Source organism: Nannizzia gypsea, genomic scaffold (genome assembly GCF_000150975.2).
Source record: "Nannizzia gypsea CBS 118893 supercont1.2 genomic scaffold, whole genome shotgun sequence".
NCBI lineage: Eukaryota > Fungi > Ascomycota > Eurotiomycetes > Onygenales > Arthrodermataceae > Nannizzia > Nannizzia gypsea.
In genome coordinates, this window is record NW_003345200.1 from 1,398,607 (window position 1) to 1,419,672 (window position 21,066).

General features: G+C 49.5%; 9 protein-coding genes across 9 annotated transcripts; 6 read left to right on the plus strand and 3 right to left on the minus strand.

The window, feature by feature from the left end:
• Positions 1-171: 171 nt before the first annotated feature.
• Positions 172-1,429, minus strand: MGYG_02537 (hypothetical protein; the record flags this gene model as incomplete). The annotated part of the gene is made up of 5 exons (XM_003174960.1): positions 172-364; positions 482-586; positions 626-904; positions 1,200-1,329; positions 1,378-1,429. 5 exons carry the CDS (start codon positions 1,427-1,429, stop codon positions 172-174), a joined length of 759 nt encoding a protein of 252 aa, XP_003175008.1.
• Positions 1,430-4,102: 2,673 nt separating this feature from the next.
• Positions 4,103-4,720, plus strand: MGYG_02538 (isochorismatase; the record flags this gene model as incomplete). The annotated part of the gene is made up of 1 exon (XM_003174961.1): positions 4,103-4,720. The coding sequence occupies one exon, from the start codon at positions 4,103-4,105 to the stop codon at positions 4,718-4,720; it is 618 nt and encodes a 205-aa protein (XP_003175009.1).
• A 381-nt stretch (positions 4,721-5,101) lies between these two features.
• Positions 5,102-7,010, plus strand: MGYG_02539 (DUF890 domain-containing protein; the record flags this gene model as incomplete). Its single annotated transcript, XM_003174962.1, has 9 exons — positions 5,102-5,181; positions 5,252-5,299; positions 5,414-5,493; positions 5,619-5,727; positions 5,793-5,866; positions 5,920-6,049; positions 6,108-6,198; positions 6,257-6,520; positions 6,588-7,010. 9 exons carry the CDS (start codon positions 5,102-5,104, stop codon positions 7,008-7,010), a joined length of 1,299 nt encoding a protein of 432 aa, XP_003175010.1.
• An 83-nt stretch (positions 7,011-7,093) lies between these two features.
• MGYG_02540 (hypothetical protein) lies at positions 7,094-8,194 on the minus strand (the record flags this gene model as incomplete). The annotated part of the gene is made up of 1 exon (XM_003174963.1): positions 7,094-8,194. The coding sequence occupies one exon, from the start codon at positions 8,192-8,194 to the stop codon at positions 7,094-7,096; it is 1,101 nt and encodes a 366-aa protein (XP_003175011.1).
• Positions 8,195-8,903: 709 nt separating this feature from the next.
• On the plus strand, positions 8,904-11,665 carry MGYG_02541 (start control protein cdc10; the record flags this gene model as incomplete). The annotated part of the gene is made up of 3 exons (XM_003174964.1): positions 8,904-9,176; positions 9,259-10,912; positions 10,986-11,665. The coding sequence occupies 3 exons, from the start codon at positions 8,904-8,906 to the stop codon at positions 11,663-11,665; spliced, it is 2,607 nt and encodes an 868-aa protein (XP_003175012.1).
• Positions 11,666-12,329: 664 nt separating this feature from the next.
• On the plus strand, positions 12,330-13,195 carry MGYG_02542 (hypothetical protein; the record flags this gene model as incomplete). Its single annotated transcript, XM_003174965.1, has 3 exons — positions 12,330-12,515; positions 12,593-12,948; positions 13,081-13,195. The coding sequence occupies 3 exons, from the start codon at positions 12,330-12,332 to the stop codon at positions 13,193-13,195; spliced, it is 657 nt and encodes a 218-aa protein (XP_003175013.1).
• A 1,611-nt stretch (positions 13,196-14,806) lies between these two features.
• Positions 14,807-15,864, plus strand: MGYG_02543 (hypothetical protein; the record flags this gene model as incomplete). Its single annotated transcript, XM_003174966.1, has 2 exons — positions 14,807-15,185; positions 15,245-15,864. 2 exons carry the CDS (start codon positions 14,807-14,809, stop codon positions 15,862-15,864), a joined length of 999 nt encoding a protein of 332 aa, XP_003175014.1.
• Positions 15,865-16,600: 736 nt separating this feature from the next.
• On the plus strand, positions 16,601-17,235 carry MGYG_02544 (NADH-ubiquinone oxidoreductase subunit; the record flags this gene model as incomplete). Its single annotated transcript, XM_003174967.1, has 2 exons — positions 16,601-16,725; positions 16,785-17,235. 2 exons carry the CDS (start codon positions 16,601-16,603, stop codon positions 17,233-17,235), a joined length of 576 nt encoding a protein of 191 aa, XP_003175015.1.
• Positions 17,236-17,393: 158 nt separating this feature from the next.
• On the minus strand, positions 17,394-20,303 carry MGYG_02545 (TPR repeat-containing protein; the record flags this gene model as incomplete). Its single annotated transcript, XM_003174968.1, has 1 exon — positions 17,394-20,303. One exon carries the CDS (start codon positions 20,301-20,303, stop codon positions 17,394-17,396), a length of 2,910 nt encoding a protein of 969 aa, XP_003175016.1.
• Between the last annotated feature and the right edge of the window lie 763 nt (positions 20,304-21,066).

Here is a 21,066-nt window from a genome sequence, read left to right on the forward strand (position 1 = left end):
GATATGAACAGTGACATCCTCGTATTTGCCGTCCTCTCTTCCTAGTATTTAGTATGTCCTCTGTTCTAACAAGAACTAGGCGCGGGTATCCAACGAAGGCCAGGCAGCCCACCGCCACGGATCGAGATTGAAGCAGTAACATCAGCAAACGCGCCAGATACAGCTAGTTACCTAGGGAGCACGGCGATGAAGATCGGATCTTCGTGATACATCATATTTGCTTGTTCGCTCGCTGCCTTCAACCAGATAATGCAGCGAACTTCGCACAGGGACCTCGATGTTGTACAGGTACATATCGTAGCGCAGGCTGGGGGAGACAAGGAGATCTCCAGAAGGGGCCTGAGTCCCTGCGCCAGCAGCCTTCCTATCCATCCATCTCAATTGTTCTCAGCCGTTGCAGGACCAATTATTTGGTAGCGACGCTTGAAATTTAAAAAAGAGACAAATACTCGAAATCAACTGGCCGCGATGACTGACGTACGTCAGGGCCAGGGCTAGGGGTGATGGGGGGATGGGATGGATAGCCACACGCCAGAAGGACGGGCGCCGGTATGGCGGGATGGATTTCCGCCAGGGATGTGGGAGGCTAGTTACAGAGTGCATATCTATAGTTGCCTATGCATACTATGTATAGCTCACCAGAGGTATGGATGTCCAGTTACGGCTACCAGCTCGCGGCTCCGCGGGGATGTTCCCTTGCATCTCTTGCTTGGTGATTGGGCCGGTTAGACGTCTGTCCATGGATTGGGCAAGCCTGCTGCTGGAGATGAGACCAGGAAAAAGGAAGCAGGCGCTGAAGAAAGGCTGACGACGATAGACGGGTGTGGGCGTGGTGATGGTGATATCATGGATCCGGCTGGTCCGCGCTGGCATCCATACATATCCCTTGCGACGGTTCTCTCGACTATCCCGATGCATTCAAGCACACTTGGCGGTGGGCGTTGGCTTGCCTGCCTTACTCTATCTGGCAGCCAACAAGTGTCCGTTTGAATGAGTATACGAGGAGGAATGACGAGCTGAGAACCCGATAACTATCTCGACAAACGGAATGAGGAAGGGCAAAAAAAGCGAACGAGAACCAACCAGGATGTGGCTTGCAAAGGCACCAGTAGCTTGGTTCCTGGGATCTTCACGCCAATGCGCCGTTTGTCTGCCTGCAATCTGATATATAGAGAATCGCGGAACGGCTATATACTTACATAGACAGGGCGTCAACTAGGTTAACTAAGTTAACTCCAGGGCCGGCCCTCCTGTGCCCGTAACCACGGAGTCTGAATACGGATTTCTGAGCATAAGCGTGGAGGTCATCCCCAGCTTCAACTTCTCGACCTGTCGCCCTGCATATAGATACGGGGAAAGCATGTATGCGCCCCTTACAACACCAATGTATCAAGCACCCTGACTCGCCAATCTTATCTGCAACAACCATGGGGACGAAACAAAAGCCGGGCCCTCTCAACCATCTTGCCAATTAAACGACCAAGCCAGAAGGGAAGATGAAGGGCGAAAAAATTGCGGCCTCCCCTCCAATGCAAGGGAAGAAAAAAAAGAGAGAGAAAAAGAAAAAAAAAAGAGGTCAAAAATGGAAGTAAAGAAGAAAAAGAAAACCCGAGACAAAGACCAGACAGGCAGGCAGGCAGACAGCCCTCTCATCATAGCTTTTCATTAAGCTCTGGCCGTCAGAAAAGGGCAGACGGGGTTCCGGGACGGGCCTCAGGGGAGAGCTCAGCTTTGCTTCTTCCCGACGCAACAGAAAAGAAAAGAGACGAGGAGGGAGAAGAAGGGACAAGAAAAAAAAGAAAGGAAAAGCAAACGAACAAGACAAGGTCACTGCTAACTGTGCTCCTTGGGGTGTGTATATATACCGATTCAACTGCCCGGATCGTTGGCCATTTTCACTCATCCATCACACTACTTCGTGCAAGTTCACTCGACTCGCAGACCACCAACCACCTATACACCACAAGTGATATCCCTGGTGTACCACTACCTTGTGTCTCTCACTTTTTTGCAATTCATTACACCCAGGAGCAAGCAAGAAAAGGTGCGCAAGTCATACCGTGACCGTGCCAGCTCTATATAAATACTGACCCTCCCCCCCCTTCCAGTTCGGAAACTCCCTCTTTCTCTCTTTCTTTGCTATCACCAAAATCTCCTTCTCGACAAAGAAAAGCAAGCACGAAAGCAACTCTCAGAGACACCCAACATATCCATTGTTCTCAACCTCGCTGGGATCTCCTTGACTTTCCCTCCCTCTCTTCCACTAACCGACCCGTCGTGCTGGAACACCCCTACGCCTTGGCTGTGCTTAGCCCTTGCTCCCAGGCCTCCTAGTGACCAACCCCCCAGCACCCGCGCACCCCCCTGACAACCCCTACGTCTCCAACCCCTCAGGGCCGAGCTGTAGCCTGCAGCACAGCGTCTGTTCCTTTTCGGAGACCCTCTGCCGAGTTCAAACATCCCACACCCTTTGGGACACCGTCTACGTCACTCGCACACCCAACCACCAACCATGGCTAACCCGCGGTGTCCTCACCAATGGGGGATCGTCCAGACTAGCAACGGCAGCATCCTGACCTGGCGCTGCTCGATATGCAACGGTGGCCCCTTCGTCGGCATCTGGCGCTGCAAGATGTGCGGCTTGATGAAGTGCAATCCTTGCTATACCAAGTGAAAAAGTAATAACCGGCTAACAAAGTTATCTCGAACCACCCACACTGGTGCTATCATGTTTCCTTTTTTGACGAACGCCACCAATTTTTTTTTTTCCTTATTTTTTTTTCTGGTCTTTTCATTTTTCCTTCTGCAGGGATCTTGGGGAGCAAAGGTGCTTGCATCATGCAGGCAATTTGGTACGTCCGCACCTTTTTCCCCTTGTCTTCAGATCATAATTCTCAGGGCATTTTGATCATCTTGCCCTGCATGGACGCATACATATCCTTCGCCACGAGATGTCTCGCTTCATATCATCCATGTAGATACAGGTTGCGTATGTTGAACAGACCGTGCTAACTAACGTATTGGCCTATAGATTACGCCCTCGTCCCGTTTTTATCGATTTTTCTACATCTTTATTTCTCAACGTCTTCTACCTCAGTCCGGGAATTCGCGCTCACGGTTATACTTCTCTTCTCACTTGAGGATCTGTCCTTTCCTCATTTCTCTGTTTCCACCACGTTCTTTTTCCTTTTTCCCCATTCCCTCAGTCAGTTGATTTGATACCCAATAATGAGCCTGCAAATTTCACGGAGTATGCATCCTTCCTTTTTCTGTGCTATTCCATTATCTCCTCCCCACCTATAGTTATTATTAGCGTTTCACCTTTCATATGAATTTATTGGCCTGACTATTTAACTATCGGAATATAAATTGTGAGCCCAAACGGCATTTTCGTGGGAGCTTGTAGAGTACGACATAGTTACTCCATAGACATGCAGTTCTTCCGTCGTGCAAAATGTATGAGAAAGATTGAAGATTGCCAGCCAGCAGAGCTCAGAAAGCCTTATTCTCATGCATAAACACTTACACAAAGTAGTTATCTTATTGGGCAGTAGGAGAAGCCTCCCTTACCCCTGGCCACATGCTGCCCTGAGCACAGAGTTTATCTCAGCACAGATGCCACGCCACCGAGCACTAGGCGAAAGCCAGCATCGAGATCTCAGTTTAGGCGAGGTGCAGCAAAGCTCTCTCCCGCTCGCCTAGCTAACAAGTATCTCGATCTATCCAATTTCCTGGACCCGGGGCATGACCGATATGGCCTTAACTCGGACATTATCGTAAAAGAGTAGAAGCCAAATAATGCCATCATCGTCGACCTGTAATTCGTTGCAGACGGATAGTTGATGAACTAGTTACTGAAGATAGTTAGGGCATCAATTCCCGACCCGCGTAAGTTGTAACTATTCCGAAGATACGAATGTGCTGACAAATTCAATCACTGTGCTGACAAATTCAATCACTGCATAAGAGTATTAGCGAGATGGCCGTAAGACTCATAAGTAGATTGAGATAAGAAGTTGAATAGAAGAACATACAGAATGCATACATACCTAAGAGATAGACAGCCAGAACAGTAGTGTCGATAGTTATCACAGCCAGCAAGATGGCAGCCCTTGACCTTTCTTTGCCTACCGTCCTTCTCATTATCGACAACCACACTGCTTTCGATAACGAAGCCTACTGGGGCAAGAGATCAAATCCCGAGTACAAGGAAAACGTCACTGCACTCATAAATTCATTCCGGGCTGTCCACGATCGAAAGTCCCATATCGAAGTCATCCACGTTGGCCACTCATCCACCGATGTCAAGAGTGTCCTGCATCCTAATCATCCAGACGGCGGTCCAGTCTTCTACCCGTTCACCGAGCCGATCCCTGACGAGCTCGTCTTCTGGAAGAATGTCAACTCGGCTCTTGTCGGAACCGACCTGGAGAAGACGTTGAGGGCAAAGGGCGTGAGACAGCTGCTGCTCCTGGGCCTGACGGCCGAACACTGTGTATCTACCACAACTCGCATGGCTGCCAACCTGGGTGTTACAAACGCCCCAGACGGCAGTGCAAACGGCCGGGTAATCCTTGTTGAAGATGCTACTGCCTCGTTCCCCTGCGGGCGGTTTGATGCTGATACCGTCCATGGCGTGTCGGTTGCGACGCTGAGAGAGTTTGCAGAGGTTGTCAAGACGGCAGATGTTTTGAGAGACCTGCAGCCGCTGCTGTCGTGATTATCCCGATATTACATGCATGGATCTGGCCGAACTCCCGTTTGACTAGGTAGTTTTAGCTGAGGAACAACAGGCAGATGGTGTTCGCAGTTGGTTAGATCTATATTAAATCTCATGCTATACCTATGCAGCTATGGTTAATTAGGGAATAAACACGCTGCAGGGCAATCCCAGATACCGTTTAGTGGCCTTCTCACACGTACATGAAAGCAAACGGGCAAGCATCGTAAAACCAGCGGGCTCACCGTAGATTTGGCGAAAACAGCTATAGTGTTGGGAGTTATTTGTTGCCTTGTGGTGTGAAGTGCATAAGATCGTTTCATCGCTGCAGGCTTGACACAAACACACCCTGCATCCGCCAGATTTGAGAACACGCAAACGATGGATTCTGCAGGGAACATCTATCGGCATAAGGTCGATTTCGCGGCCCTGGCCTTACAAGACCCGGCCTTCAAGGAGTTGTACGGCCCTATTCATTTTCTCGATCTGGATGTGGCCGCATGGTGGCTGACGGTCCGTCTCGTAAAATAGCTTGAGTGCAAAGGGACAGCTGGATTTCAGCAACCCAGATGCCGTTAGGTAAATGATTAAAATGACGCCTTCTTTTGTTTTGCACCTTGTCTAGGGGGTTCTCTCTCTCTCTTCTGTCTGCCTGTAGTGACGGTGCGGTGGTTGATACCGGAGCTTTCATAGACAGTTGACCGTTAGCCTACTTCGTCGTGACTTTGGCTTGGATGTCGAGCTTCCTGACGACAGGCTCTGTCCGCCGGTGAGTCTCATCTATGCTAGTCCCGACCTTGGCGGGATGCTAACGTTGGCCTGTAGGTCCCTAATCGGTATGTGGTTGTGCTGCGTGGCTGCTATCATGATTATGTGGGCGTTTAGTAGAGCCTGACAGATGATTGCAGTCTCAACTACATACTGTGGCTGCAGGATTTGATAGCCTGCACTGGCGATGACTACGGAGAAAAACTGGACGCTGAAAGAGATGTTGTTGGTCTCGACATGTACGATGATACTCTCTCTTCATGGCATACCCTGGCGTGGCTGACGACGTTATGTCGAGCGGTAGCGGAACGGGATCAAGCTGCATATATCCATTGCTAGGAACAGTGCACAGGAAGCGATGGACATTCGTGGCAACAGGTGTGCAAGCTCGATGACAGACGATACAGAAAGCCCCTGCTGATGCTATCTAGATATCGATGAAAAGAATTTACAACATGCTAGGGAAAATGTGCGGCGAAACCACTTGCAATCGCGTATCCAGGTGGTAGATTCCACGCCAGACGGGCCCTTAATCCCTCTTGACAGAATCCAGCGAAAGATGTAAGCAACTGGAAACTACCAATCCTCGCTAATACTCATTTCCAACTTGAACTTCTAGGCTAGACTTCACCATGTGTAATCCTCCGTTCTATGAATCCCACGAGGAGATGCTGCAACTGGCGGAAGAGAAGGAGCATGAGCCACTTTCTGTACGCCGCTACTTTTTACAAACATGTATCCTGATGCCAAAACTAAACAAGCTTATAGGTTTGTACTGGAGCAGAGATGGAAATGATTACGCCCGGAGGAGAAGTTGCATTTGTTAAAAAGATGATCCAGGAGAGTCTACGTTTGCAAGAAGCTGTCAGATGGTACACCTCCATGCTAGGCAAACGCAGCAGTCTCCTCTCACTTATCGACGAGCTCCAGAGGCTCGATAACAAAAATTGGGCGGTCACGGAATTTATCCAGGGGGATAAGACCAAACGTTGGGCTATAGCCTGGTCATGGAAGGATATACGACCGACAATGGTAGGTGACTGGTACCGGTCGGCATACATACTGCAGCCGCTATACTGACAGGTCATCACACGTGCAGGGAGTTGCGAGAAGCATATCCAACGTTCCCAAAAAACACCTACCCTTCCCGTCTGAGTTCCATTTCAGCCTGCCATGTAAATCCGTGGACTCTTTGATCGAAGTGATAAATGCTGAAATCAAATCGTTCCGGATTCCTTGGAATTGGGATACCCAAAGGTCAAGCGGACTGGGGTTCACAATGGAAAACGCTTGGTCTCGACACGCAAGGAGGAAGAGACAACAGCAGGAAGCTGCTCAGGATGGGCCTGGCGAGGCAGAAGCTCTGTTCGATACCGAGAATGCAGTGTTTGGGTTTATCATTCAGGTGAGGCGCCCGGGCCTCGAAACTGCTGATGTCACTGTGAGATGGGTAAAGGGCGTTGATTCAGTCATCTTTGAGAGCTTCTGCGGTATGTTGAAGAGGAAAGTAGGGGGAAGATAGCTTTCATCTCAGTGAACAGGAGAAAGTCTATGGGATTTCCTGTTTCTTATGAATGTATGATAAAAAACGGAGTATTAAGGAACTTAAGAATTACTAGCATATGCTAGCACCCCAGACTCTGACGTGGTTGATGGAAAGGGTTCAGGTGCTTTGCTCCCATCCTCCCTCAACGTTTTATCTCCGTCCCCAGGTTTGTTGGATTGCCTCCGAGGCATAACTATTCTTCCAGTCTTCTGATGAACGCCTTCGAACAAAGCCATCCCCTTCACTGGATCTACTTGACGATAAATGGGAGCGGGAGCCTGCCGTACGCCCCAAGAAAACCACCATTTATTTTTGCTAGAATCCCACCGGATAAGCGGTGTCAGGGCACAGACACGCTCCCAAATATGACGCATAAGTCGCCTAGTGATCTGGTGCGGCCGGCCTCGGACATATTGCGCAAATGTGGGATCTTTGGTAGCACCTTTAATAAGGAACTCGGTACTTAGGTAGCTTTCCTCGAAATCACTACTAGAATCCGCACGGGTGGCTTGGCCGAGGCCTTTTCTCCTGATAGGTGGCGCCCATGGTTCACTCCCATCTACAAGACGTTGTAGAGTTTCCCAATCGTGTTGCGGAAGGGGAGGAAATGTCTTATCAAGCATATGGGCGTACCACTTTTGGCGAATGTGTATTTTCCTTATATCTGCCAGCGGACGGGCAAGGGCATTGACTTCCGGTATGCGAGGTTCCAGATCAGTTGTCCTGACCGGCCTTTTAACCTTTTGAGCACCGATATTGCTGTTCTCGCTCTGACTCTGCAACAGCGCAAGAAGCAGTTCTGACGGCTTCCAATGCTGCGAAAAGGCAGTTTTTGACCCGGCTCCAGACTCTAAAAACGGTCGTAGTAAAATTCTTTTCCTTCGTCCAATCCGACCGTAGGAAATGAGCAGAACACGCTCGAGCGACTTTGTGTATCCCTGGTTCGCGAGTTGTAGGAGCCTCAAGTTTTTCTTAACGCGAGTATGTAGTCGGGCAATTTTATCGGCATTCATCAGCTTCTGCTGAGCTGGCGAGGTGAACTTGCGGTATCTCGACGTGATATACTCGGCCATGTATCTCTTCGCAACAGGATCAGGGAGGTAGCTGGCTTCTCGAAGCAGAGACCGGTAATGGCTCTTCCATGGGATTGGGCTCGCCATGGTGGTGGACAGGCTGGGCTGTGCAATTCAATCGATGCGTCGGTGGTATACCTAGACGTCCTCCTGCCTCCAGCTCCTCGTATGCGCTCTGTACGTCTCGCCCGTCTCCCCTTCGTCTGGCTGCTGTCTTTGCCTGCAGTTTTCTCCCTTTTGCATACAAAAAAGAAACGACGAGGTTTGAATATGCGCGCTTAGTCATCAACCGCGCGCTTAGACGCGAAAGTGGGCAGGACGAACGAACGAAAAGGGAAAAAGAAGGAAAAGAAGGACAACTCGACGAGCCTCATCGCGCTTCTGCCGGCAGGTTTCCGTGTCTCTGCATGGCACATATACAGGACTCCTGTTTAATTTGTCCTTATTCACCAGCTCTTGCCTGGCCCCTTCTTCTTCAGTTCCAAGCGAGTGAAAGGTCGCGGGTAACGTGACTACGCGAACCACTCACAACTTTGCCAGGTCGCGACGCCAGCAAAAAGCCGCAATCCCGTTGAATTAAATTGATAGTCAGCACAGCGCTGTTGGCATAGCCGCATTTTGCTCTGTTTGGCTATATCTCACTCTATATGGGCCGCTGGCTGTGATTATAGCTCAATTACACTTCTTACGAGGCCGCAGAGCCGTTTAACGGCTGATCCCGCCCTCCAAGGGATCAGGCTTCGGGTCCTTTGACTTGACACAGGAATAGCCAAGGGGTGACTGTTTCGATCCCCCGATGTCGTTCTCGAGGAACCCTCATAACGGCCCGCCAAACGGTGCCTCGTTTTCTCAGTCTAGACACAATTCGTTCCATGCTTCCCAATCCCATGCGTCCACGCCTGCTGGGTCTCCTCCACCCAGGGCGTCCCAGCACTCTAACGTATCGGCTAGCTTTTCAACCAACGGCATGACCAACTCGATGGCCCGAGGCAGTTATGGTGGCTATAATGAAGGGAATGGATACCGACCTATGCCTTATCAGGATGGATACAAACCACAAATTTACACCGTTCGTCTGTCCTCTTGATTCACATCATAGCCGAAGAAAGATTAAAAAAAGCTGGCGGTAAACTAATGATATATTTGTATAGGCTGTTTATTCAAATGTTTCGGTGTACGAAATGGAAGTGAACGGAGTGGCCATGATGCGTCGTCGCTCAGACTCCTGGTTGAATGCTACTCAGATTCTTAAGGTGGCCGGCGTAGCTAAAGCACGCAGAACTAAAACCCTGGAAAAAGAAGTCGCTGCCGGTGACCACGAGAAGGTCCAGGGCGGATATGGGAAATATCAAGGTACATGGGTCAGTTACGAGCGTGGTCTAGAACTGTGCAGACGGTACCAGGTTGAAGATTTGCTGCGGCCATTGCTGGAATATGACATGGGTCAAGACGGAGTCAGCGCAGCCGGACAGGGACAACTGGACACACCTACCAAGGAGCAAGCCATGGCGGTACAGAGAAAACGCTTCGCACAAGGCCTGGATGCACATGGTGGCCCACAGCAGGGCAGCACATTCTTCCAGAGCATATCTCGAACTGCAGCAACTGCAGTAAATGCCATCAGCAGAGCTAGATTTGACTCTTCTATGAGAGGGCCGGATGGACGACAGCCTAGCATGACGAGGAAGTCTTCTCAGATGAGTAGCCAGGAAGCCCCATACCAATCAGCAAGCCAGCAGAGCATTCAAACTGTTGTATCCGACAGTGGTTTCGGTAGTAACCTCCAGAATAGTCAACGCAGCTTTGCCGAGTATACTCATGATGAAAACCTAGAGCCCCCCCGAAAACGGATGCGGTCCTCTTCTACCGCACAGCAGAGATCTTTTGCCAACAACACACAGCCCACAAGTTCCATGGCCGAACCGACACCCACTGAGCCCAACGATTCATTCTACCAAGAGGAGCCCAGCAATAGGATACCTGATGACCCCAGACATGGCATCCCGGCACTTCCAGCCGCGACGACACCCGAGAGATTCCAGAAAATGAAACTGATCATGACGTTGTTTTTGGATAAGCGCATGAAAGATTTTGAACACCACCCTGCCTTCCTCACACTCACAGCTGAAGACCTCGAAACCCCACTTGATGAATTCTTGAATAGCGCTTTACACTGGGCCGCGATGCTTGCACGACTGCCATTGGTAACCGCTCTTATATCCAAGGGTGTAAGCATATTCCGATTGAATGCTGCTGGTGAAACTGCATTGCAGAAAGCCGTTGGGACGAGAAACAATCTTGACTATCGCAGCTTTCCCAAGCTGTTAAACCTTCTTGGCTCAACTATTGAAATTATTGATCTACATGGGCGCACAATTTTACATCATATCTCCATGATGGCAGCGACTGGTGGAGGAGGCCATGTAGCTGCTAAACATTATCTTGAATCACTCTTGGAGTATATTGTACGGCATGGCGGGACAACCAATGGAGCGAATGCACTCCCAGAGCCTCCCAAGTTTGAAATCATAGGCCTAGGCAGGTTTATGTCCGAGATGGTGAATATTCAGGATGATCAAGGAGATACGGCACTCAATTTGGCGGGAAGAGCCAGGACGGTCCTTGTTCCCCAGCTTCTTGAAGTTGGAGCGGACCCTCATATCCCTAATAACACTGGCCTTCGCCCTGCAGATTACGGTGTGGGCGTTGACATGGTCAATGGGAACAGTCAAGGGCTCCAGATTGGCAGTGGCGGTGATGTATACATGAGCCAGCTAGCGAGAACGAAGAAAGAGATTCTTGAATGTGCGCTACCCCTCTCCATTTCCTATCTATTTCTTTCGCATTGAAGATTTATTTTGGCTAATATCTACAATAGCAACTGTTTCTCAGATAAGCACAGCTATCGAAGCTTCGATAAGTTCCTTTGATAAGGAATTGGCCAGCAGTTTCAATGAGAAACAACAAGAGTTTAACGAGTGGCACTCTAAGATCAGAGAAAGCGCAAAGGCTCGTCAGATAGAGCAAAATCGCCTTGATGAAATTAAGAAAAAGACGCGAGAGCGGATAGAACTCCAGAGGCAGATAAAAAATCTCACAGTGTCATCAGAGGCTCTTATGGAGCAGTTGCGCCAGGCGAAGAATGGTGACAAAGCCAGTGAGACTCTGGCAGGCAAAGATAGAGTCAAGTTTGATAAGCGCAAGATTGATGATCTCTTCCCAGACGGCCCGAGTAACACCCGCCTAAGAGCAATCTCTGTTGGACAGGGGAGATTCATCTTCTCGCTACCGCCCCCTGAGCAGCTGAAGACACGCTTGAAATGTTACAAAGAGCAAACTGCCTCGATACTGGCTGAGGTAGAGAAGCTCAAGACGAAGAACGTTGTCCTGGGGGAAAATTATAGACGCATGGTGATGGCCTGTACGGGATGGTCGGCTGAAGATGTCGACAATGCAGCCGATGGCTTGACGGACTGCATTAAAGACCTGAACAAGAATCCAGTACCCCAAGACCAAGCTATTGAGATCTTGATGAAGGACCGAGGGCAGGACTGGTAACCCCAGGCCCTGTCTTAAAATTACGTTTGTTGTTTGTTTACACATTTTCTCTGCCATCTTGACTGAACGAATATCACGACCTTGCTGAGTGCTTATTCTTGTTTCCTTCGTTACTTCTTATCTCTGCTTTGCAACTGTCTACTGTTATCTATGACGCGGTACTGAGGCTATGGGCGCTGGGCGTAGTCTTATTTCCCGGCTTGTTTGTGAATATTTCCCCTGTTTGGCTTGGCCTAATTCAATAATGATACTCTATTGAAATTCTTGAAACTTTCCCTCTTATCCTCTTACGCAAACAGCCACCCTATATCTTATAAACTACCTTCGGGCTGTGCTATGTTTCCTAGAAACGGTAAGACGACGTACTTGCCTGATTGGGAAGAAAAGAAAGTGCGGCTGAAAAGGCTTGGCACATTGGACGCCGGCCCCACGTGATGATTAAAAACGGACTAGCGCGTTTCCCCGCCGGAAAGTAGAAGTCACGGGACGCTGACAAGCGCCCGCAGTAACAACTACTTTACAGCTTCAACGACGTCGCTGGAATCCTTCGTATCGACCAACCTCTCTCTGTGTCATATATCTTGTCAAGAAGCCGTGGAGACTACTATTTGAATCCCTAAGACACTTACTGACCTTCATCCCCTCATCATATCTACATAGAAACATGTCCGGATACTACGGAGGCCACCCTCAGGGCGGCGGCTATGATAACCACGGCCAACAGCAAGGCCAGTATTATCAGGGCCAGGACCAATACCAGCAGCATCCGCAGCAGCAGCCATACGGCGGCCAGCATCAGGGGCCTCCCCAACAAGGTGGCTACTACGACCAAGGCGCTCCTCAACAGCAGGTAACTAAGAAATTGTTTATACCCAAATACTGCTGAGGTTATGAGACATGCTGCTAAACTAAGATTGTTTATGGCAGCAATATGGTTATAATGCCCCTCCTCAGCAGTATGATAACAGAGACCAACATCAGTATGGCGGCGGATACCCTCCGGCCGGCCAGCAGCATCATCAAGGTGAGAGCAATGCGTACTATGGAGGCGGGGGCCCACCACAGCATGGCGGAATGCAAGGGGCTCCCGCTTACCCCCAGGGCCCAGGTGGGCCAGGCGGACCAGGCGGACCTGAAGGTGAAAGAGGTCTGGGAAGCACACTGATCGGAGCTGCTGGAGGTGGGTTCATGGGCAATAAGCTTGGCGGAGGGGCGTTGGGCACCATCGGTGGCGCTGTTATCGGTGCTGTTGGAGCTAATGTCGCTGGACATGCCATTAAGGAGTAAGCTATTCCCCTTTACTTGTTGGAAAATATATGAAGCGCCTAGTTTTGGATAGTCTTCTTGGTTTCCGTTTATCTATTGTGCTTTTCCAGAACACGATAATGATATGTATACTGACTCCTTCAAAATAGCCATCACAAGAAACACAAAGGCGAGAAGAAACACAAGAAGGACAAAAAGCATAAAAAGGAGAAGAAGAGGGGCCACGGTTCGTCCTCGTCCTCCGATAGTAGCGACAGCGACTAGGGAAGAAGCCGATGGTAGCTGGCTAGCATAGGAGTCTTCACCCTGGGATATCACAGCGTCCACCCTAAGACCTTCACTAAGCGCTTCCTTGTCTATTGATGTATATATTGTTATGATTAATGATCGTTACTATTATCGTGTATACGATCTGTTCGTCCTCCTGTGCTGCTGCCCTTCTTCGTGTTTACGCTCACTTGTGTTGCCAATCTCCAGCTCACACCGTCATAACAGCAGCATGCGTGATGTGGGATCAGTCAGCTATCAGGTTTCATCCCTCCGATACCATATAATCCCACCAACAACTGCTATTTGCAGCTCCCGGCCGGGTCATTCGTTTCAGCGGAGGAAACGCCAAAGATCCCTCTGTGCAACCCTTGGCGGAAAAGGCTTTGGGGGTGCTCCCTCCCACCGCCATCCATGCCATCTTGGCCCTTGGCCCCTAGAGGCCCGGAAATCCTCTTATTGGCAGACAGCCAAGCTGTCGTTATCGCACTCACATCTTAAGTTGAGAAACTGTTACACCGCCAGGACAAACCTCAGTCCAACGTGGTTTACGGAGTACAACTCTTCAGCTATAGGAGCTCCCTGGGCTGCGTTTCCCGAGTCATGGGTCCTTTTCGCGCCTGCGCTCCCGATTCTCGCCCAATCTTCAGCCACCGAACCTGTCAGTTTTTTCTTCCGAACCAGGCACCCCCCCCACGTTGTTGGGGAGAAAGATAGAAAAATCCCCATCTTAAAATCGACGGTGGTGGCTTTTCCGCGCGGTCTCCCCCCCCCCGCTTGGGGGTGTTGATCTGCTTATCGGTTGGGCTGAGATCTCGTTCTCAAGTTCCGGGAGTTGATAATCAGCTTATTGTTGGATCTGGCCCTATCACTGCGGGCTTGGAATAGCTATTCGGGGGTGTTGATCGTGGGCTCAGAGGCCAGGATGAACCTTATACCCTTTGTCAACTTTGGCAGTTCCTTGCAACAACTAGGAATGCTTTGAAATCAGCGTCATAGGTATGACGCACCTCTTCTTCCTCCGTGCTTGTGTGAGAGAAATGACAGCTTCAGCCTGCTTCCTCTTCGTCCGTTGCTGCGCTCTGCTGAGTTTGGGTCATCAGTTTTCGTATTTCGTCCAGCCACAGAATAAACAGAAGGGTCCCAGTGTGGTGAAAATCCGGGAGCCCCCATCACATTATAGCCCCTTAAACCCGCGTGGCTTCGACTCAAGCACTGCTTGGCCCATTCAGGAGCTATTTTAGTTGGCCCGCCTTTCCGCTCCGTTGGCTCGTCCTCGTTTCTTTCCGTTTGGAGAATTGGCGAGTTTCAGGTTCGATCGTCTAAGCCCGGGAAGGAGCTTCTTTTTCCTTCGTATGCTTTTTTTTGTTCATCATCATCAGTCATGGATGATTCCGTCGGGACTGGCTGGCTTGAGAAGGTCAATATATATATTACCCCTTGGTCTCTTGGTTTACAGGGGGATCTTCTTGGAAATAGAATATACCAAATGACCTGATGCAGACTGACCACTGCGAATCAACTACTTAAGAAGCATTTTTCCTCCATCAAGAAGAAACGACCTTTTCATATTCCATCGACATTTGCTTTCTCCTGCTTTCTATCAAGATGTCAAGGATAATAATAACAGAACAATCCGTGAGGTTTGACACCACTTCTACCCCTTCAGTCGTCACCGTGAACTCTCCTCCAGCCAAAATAAACGAGAAGACGTTCAACGATGATGTCGAACGAGCTCTACAGTCCCCACCTGCTCGAGTACGTCCTGGGCCGATCCCGTCAGGGAACTCATCCTTGACCATGGTCACCGGCTGGGCGGATGACGTAGAGGCATCATCGAGATCAGAGGGGGGCATAGTACGGCATTTCAAGAGAGATATAAACACAGCTGGCACCGAGATACTATTGATAGCATGTGCCTTTATTTCTGGTGTTATCGATAGTGCCGCCTTTAATGCCTGGGGCAGTTTTGCGAATATGCAGACAGGTATGCTTTTGCCCCCTAATAAATGCTTTCTAGTCACTATGCTGACCCCATGTGTTCAGGAAACGTTGTATTTCTTGCCTTAGGGGTCTCAGGCCAACCACCTACTCCTCCGAACAGATGGGCCAAGTCCCTGCTTGCTATCGGAGCCTTTGCTATCGGAGTCCTTTTCTTTAGATACGCTTCTGCTTTTCTGCGTCCACTTCGACGATCAACACTAGTTGCCTCTTTTACCCTCCAAACCACTGCAATTCTCATATCCAGCATCCTTGTACAGACAGGAGTGGTGGACTCAAACATCGAGGCCTCCACCCACGGAGTCCACTGGATCCAAGTTCTACCCATCACCATCCTGGCCTTCCAGGCTGCCGGCCAAATCGTCACTTCACGATTGCTCGGCATAGATGAGATACCGACTATTGTGTTGACGACGCTGCTATGTGACTTGCTCATGGACAAGAAGCTTTTTAGCTTCCGCCCACGATGGAAACTAACTGACTTCCGCACTCGACGGCTGTTAACCTTACTAGCAGCCTTCTCCGGTGCCATGCTTTCTGGTGGCTTGTCGAAAGTAGGTGGTTTGTCTGCTTCATTGTGGCTAGCTACCGGGATTAAAGCGATTGTAACCGTGTGCTTTCTCCTATGGCGAGGTGAAAAGGACGAAGACTTTGACGATAATTGAGAATATGGGGTTTTGGATATTAAAATTGGGGTCCGTTCTTGTATGTCTTTTTTTATAGCCAGGCGATGCTTAATGACATGAAGGCTTCTAAATAATTGAACTGTTGGTGGAGCTTCTGTCTTGGTGTTTTGTAATATATCTATCGTCTGTGGTCCATCTATAACTATATAACTACATAGCCAAGACTGCTCTCCGCATTTTTTATCGGCGGATCGGGGATCTTAGCTTGCGAGAGATATGATACAGAAGCTAGTCAGACGGAGTAAACAGTCTCCCGACTACTCTATATATACGAATCATTCACATATTATCCCCGGGCTCAATGCTGTTATATCGGTTCCGATATCTCCCGACACGCCGAGAATACGCAAAGATTACCATATTCGGTAACGGTTGCGAGGTATTCTACCATATATACTGGAATGCAGCTGAAATGAAGGATTTTCTCAACATATTTGCTCCAACCGCTCTGTACTGCTGCGGGTACTGTTTACTGTCCTTCATTGCAGGTTGGTTGGTATAACTATGAGATCTACCATGAGGATGAGGCCTCTTACCAAGGCACAAGGCTAGCACCCCTTTCTCAAAATTAGGTCAAACCGTCAAGTTTGTCTTTAACATTGCTAACGTCTCAAGATGATATTATATAGCCCTCTGCCGACATACCGGACACCAACTCGTCTTTCAGCCTCAATGCGTCTCTCCAGTGGTCGTGAAGGCCAGAAGAGCCTCCACAATGCCAGCTACTACCGCCGGACAAACTAATGCAACCTGTTCGAAGGCCCTGGTACCTCGTCCTAAAAGACTAGAAGTCCCTCTACCAAGTCAGGGAGAAGAGCCTACACCTCTTCGGCATATGGTGTACGCATAAACCCCTATTCGCCCTAAACTAATCACACGCGGCTAACGTACATACACAGTACTAAGCTTGACCAAATCACCAACTGGGCTCGTCAAGGCTCCTTATGGCCCCTAATGTTCGGCCTTGCATGCTGCGGTGTAGAAATGATGGCTCTCTCCATGCCTCGCTACGATCTAGATCGTATGGGTATCATTTACCGGGCCTCGCCACGCCAGGCAGATGTGCTTATTGTTTCGGGCACGGTGACGAACAAGATGGGCCCGGCTCTGAGGCTGCTATATGACCAGATGCCGGACCCGAAGTGGGTGATTAGTATGGGCAGTTGTGCGAATGGAGGAGGGTATTATCATTATAGCTATAGTGTTGTTAGAGGCGTGGATAGGTTGGTTCCTGTGGATGTGTATGTGCCTGGATGTCCGCCGACGGCAGAGGCATTTATGTATGGAATTTTGCAGTTGCAGAAGAAGATTTCGAGACAGAGGACGACGAGGATGTGGTATAGGAAGTAGTGTATATTTTGTCGCTGGTATCTTTTTTGCTGTCTTTGATTCTTTTGTTTGTATGTGTGTCTATATCTATTTTTTGTGTAGTTTGGCTTTAGACTTCCATATGAGCGGGTCCAACCCAGCGTAGTGGGCCTACCCGTTAAACCCGCCCATATAGAAGGCTAATGGCCACTGACTTCCTTCAAGAGGGTATCGAGTCTAGTCCATCCTTCGTTGCCGTCCCAGAAAGATTTGCCTTTACCTAATATCCCCCTAACTGCACTACGAGATTTGAATCTCCAGTCCTTAGCAACGAGTTCAGGTTCGGCATCTTTCGAACCGTCTTCAACCTCCCTATCCATCCCGCCATAAACAGCATACCCCTTTCGAACAAGCGTCTCAGTAGCCTTGACGATGTCGTTCCACTTCCCCTCTTCACCCATCTGGTATGCTCCCTGCGCACATGAGGCGATGGTAGCACGCCATGCTTTCTCATGAGCCGCTAGAGCCTGCGAGGGTCGACCGCGCCATCTCTCGAGGTCAGCTACTAAAAGCCATAGTTCAGGAGAGTGGGTGATTAGGGGTATTATTTTCTCGTCGAATAGACGGAGTAGCTTTGCGTGTATCGAGCCTGGTCCGATGGCGGACGGATCGTAGGCTATTGATATACTGCTTCCTTCTCGTGGGGTGGTTAGAGTCCTAACTAGAGCTGTTACAACGGGTATATCGATGCATTTCTCGCCGTCCTTTTCACCGCGAAGTTCAATCAGGCGTGTTTGAGCAAGTAGCACGTCACGGAAGGGCGTGACGGGAGGTGGTATCGAGGCGCCAACTGTAAGGATGTTATCCCAAATACGGTGGTCGGTGTGTTTGAATCTAGCAGCCCTATGCAGAGCGGCTAGCGCATCCCGCTTCTGCTTGTAGATGTCTAGCTCTTCATCATGCCGGTCTGTTTCAGCTTCCTCTTCTTCATCATCTAGTGGTTTCGGACGAGGGATGTCTCGTAGTGCCGACGTGGCTATTGTTCTGGCGGGCGCGTTGAGCAGCGCCACGGCAAGGTTACTCCAGGCCTCTGCATCTGTTTCCTCCAGCTGAACTGTCCTGGTGAAGGAGTCGATTGCATCCTCCCACTTCTCCAGCTCGAGCTGGATACAGCCAATGGCAAACCAGGATGCATGGTTGAGTCTGGTCACCGCCAGACTGAGCTTGTACGCTTCTTCCGCCTTGACTAGGTTCGGTGGCTTTTCTTGCATGTACAGTCTGGCCAGAGAACGTTGAGCGCGTGCATAGCGCTTATTGGATACCGTCCAGGCTCGTTCGTACATTGCTGCATCTCGGTCGATGTCTCCTAGTATGCAGAACAGTCGTGGAGCGTCTGGTGGCAGAGTAGCTAGCTCTGCGCCTTGCCATGTGTCTGTTTCATCTTTATCTGTGGAGTCAGGATTGGTGCGTTGGTAAAGCTGTTTTCTGACCATGAGTTTGGCCGTTTCTTCTCGGTCTGTCGCGGCGTAGCAGAGTGCTGCTTCAGCCCACATTTGTAAACGTTCGTAGATATCCAGCGCTGTTCGTAGGGCACCTAGACCAACCCATCGCTGCGCCAGTTCAGACTCAAGGTTCCACCGGGTAGAAAAGTTGAGAAGCCAGATATATTGTAATCTTTCAGCTGCGTGGGCAGACTCAGACGCCTCTGGCCGAGGTAAGAATGTTGTTGGCTGCTCTGTAGATGCCTCTGCGACTTCTCCTGACGCAGCTGGAATAGGGGTATCACTGGCTGTGTCGGCGATGACTTGGTCAACCAGGGCCTGCAGCTGAAGTACAGACCGCTCAACGGTTCGAGTACGGTATCCTTCTATCCTGCTTCGAACGAGTAGAGCCTGTGAATAGACCTGCCAATTCGAGCTGCCTCCCTCCAGAACACGTACGGCGTAGGGAATTGTTTCTTCACGCGTCAGCCCGTCTTCAGGGGATGTATTCGTGATTGCTGAAGCAAGGGAGAGCAAAATGATCGAGTCTAGCGGGTTAAGACGGGGTTGGTTCGCTGCGTCCAACGAAGCCAGACCAGCAGGTAGCGAAGAGCTATCTTTCACATCCACCGATGCCTGGGACTGGGATTGTGTATCTATATCCTGCTTAAACGCAATAGACTCCAGAAGCGTATCATCATTCAGATCAAGGTTCTTAGGTTCTTTCTTCCCACCTTCACCCGACCCATCTGCATCCGTACCAGCGCTCTTAGCCAAAACAACCAACTGGCTAATATCCCTATCCTGGAACTTCGTCCGTCGGCCCAATTTCCCCGTCAACGCGAATTCAAACCCATTCACTCCCGCAGCTCGTAGCAGATCCTCTCTCGCTTTCCCATCAAGTCCATGATGCGTATATATCACTGCCCGCTCAAGCATGAACCGTACCCTCTCCGCCACCCCTTCACCCGCCAGCACAACACCAGCAACCCGCTCAAGGTCCGCACTTATCTCTTCCCAGAGACTATCTGAGTTTTCTCCTAGCATTTTCTGATGTAGGAAGGTGACTCGCATACGGCCCGTGAAACCAAGCAGGTCCGCGCCATGGTTAAGCTGGTTCGGAACAACGTCTTCATGGGCGAATATGCTCTTTGCTAGAACGAATAGCTCCACGGCTGGAATACGCTTATATACTGCTTCGCCGTCGACGGATAGATCGCGAATCATACGTGCTCGTACAGCGGCTGCATCAAGCTTGCTAGATAGAATAGCAACGCCTGCGCCGCTATTCAGCGGGGGGCCGGTGACGTTGCTTTGTAAGAAGGCATAGAGCGCGGCGTAGGCTGTGTGAAGTAGTTTCGATCTGAGTTGGTCTCGTTGGCTGTCTGCGGCGGATAAGAGGGTTGATATGCGTGTGTGTATCAGGGAGGCGAAGGACGTAGTTCCCTCCGCTAAGCACTGTGCTTGATCATCTAGTATGTCGTGGTATGTCACTTCTTGTGTGAATTCGTGGGATAGGATGGCTATGCATTCTTCTTCTGTGGGGTGTAGGGAGTCGTAGTCGTAAGAGGGAGGGGCGGAGGGGGATGTGAAGAGGGTATCGTATGTTGCTGGTAGAGCCGGTGCCATCTTGCCTAGCTGCCTGGCTACCGTTTATCGTGAGTATGGCAGTGGCTGTAAATAGGCTGCGGCGTTACTCCATGTGTATGCAAGTATGTATGTATGCGTGTATGCGTGGTGATGGTGTTTGATATGCTCGAGGAGGGATGAAAATTTAAAGTTTTAGGGCTTTTTCTCACTTGAGCCCCACTAGATTGATAAGATGAGATGAGATAGACGGTGCATAAAGCTGCAGGTCTGAAGAGCGTAGGAAGAATTGAAAGGAGCAAGAACAGGAACAGGATGTAATGAAGTGAATAGATGTATTCATCATCCAGATATCTATCTAACTATCTATCTATTTTCTATCACCATCTAATTCTTCTATCCATCTCTAGTCAGCAATCCAATCAAGTCAGTGACCACCACCACCCACAAGGAGACAAAGTGAAAGAGAAATGAAAAATGAAATTGTATCGTTTAATTTTCTTCTATGAAAGGGGAAGTAATAATCAAAGAAAAAGAATTAATCTCATCAATCAGAAAAAGAGAAAAAAAAAGAAGGAAAAGACATGAAATAGAAAATCCCATCCGCATCCATCCAATGACGCCGGGTAAAAAACAGGTCAATCAATTAGAGACAAGAAACAAGAAATTGATGGATGCCGATTGATTAGCGGGGGACATGTATGCATTAAACCGTGACATGAAAAGGGAAAAGGAAAAAGGGAAAAGAAATCATCAACATGAGAAAAGAACTTTTTCTATAACGCTCCTCTTTTTTTGTAGGGTA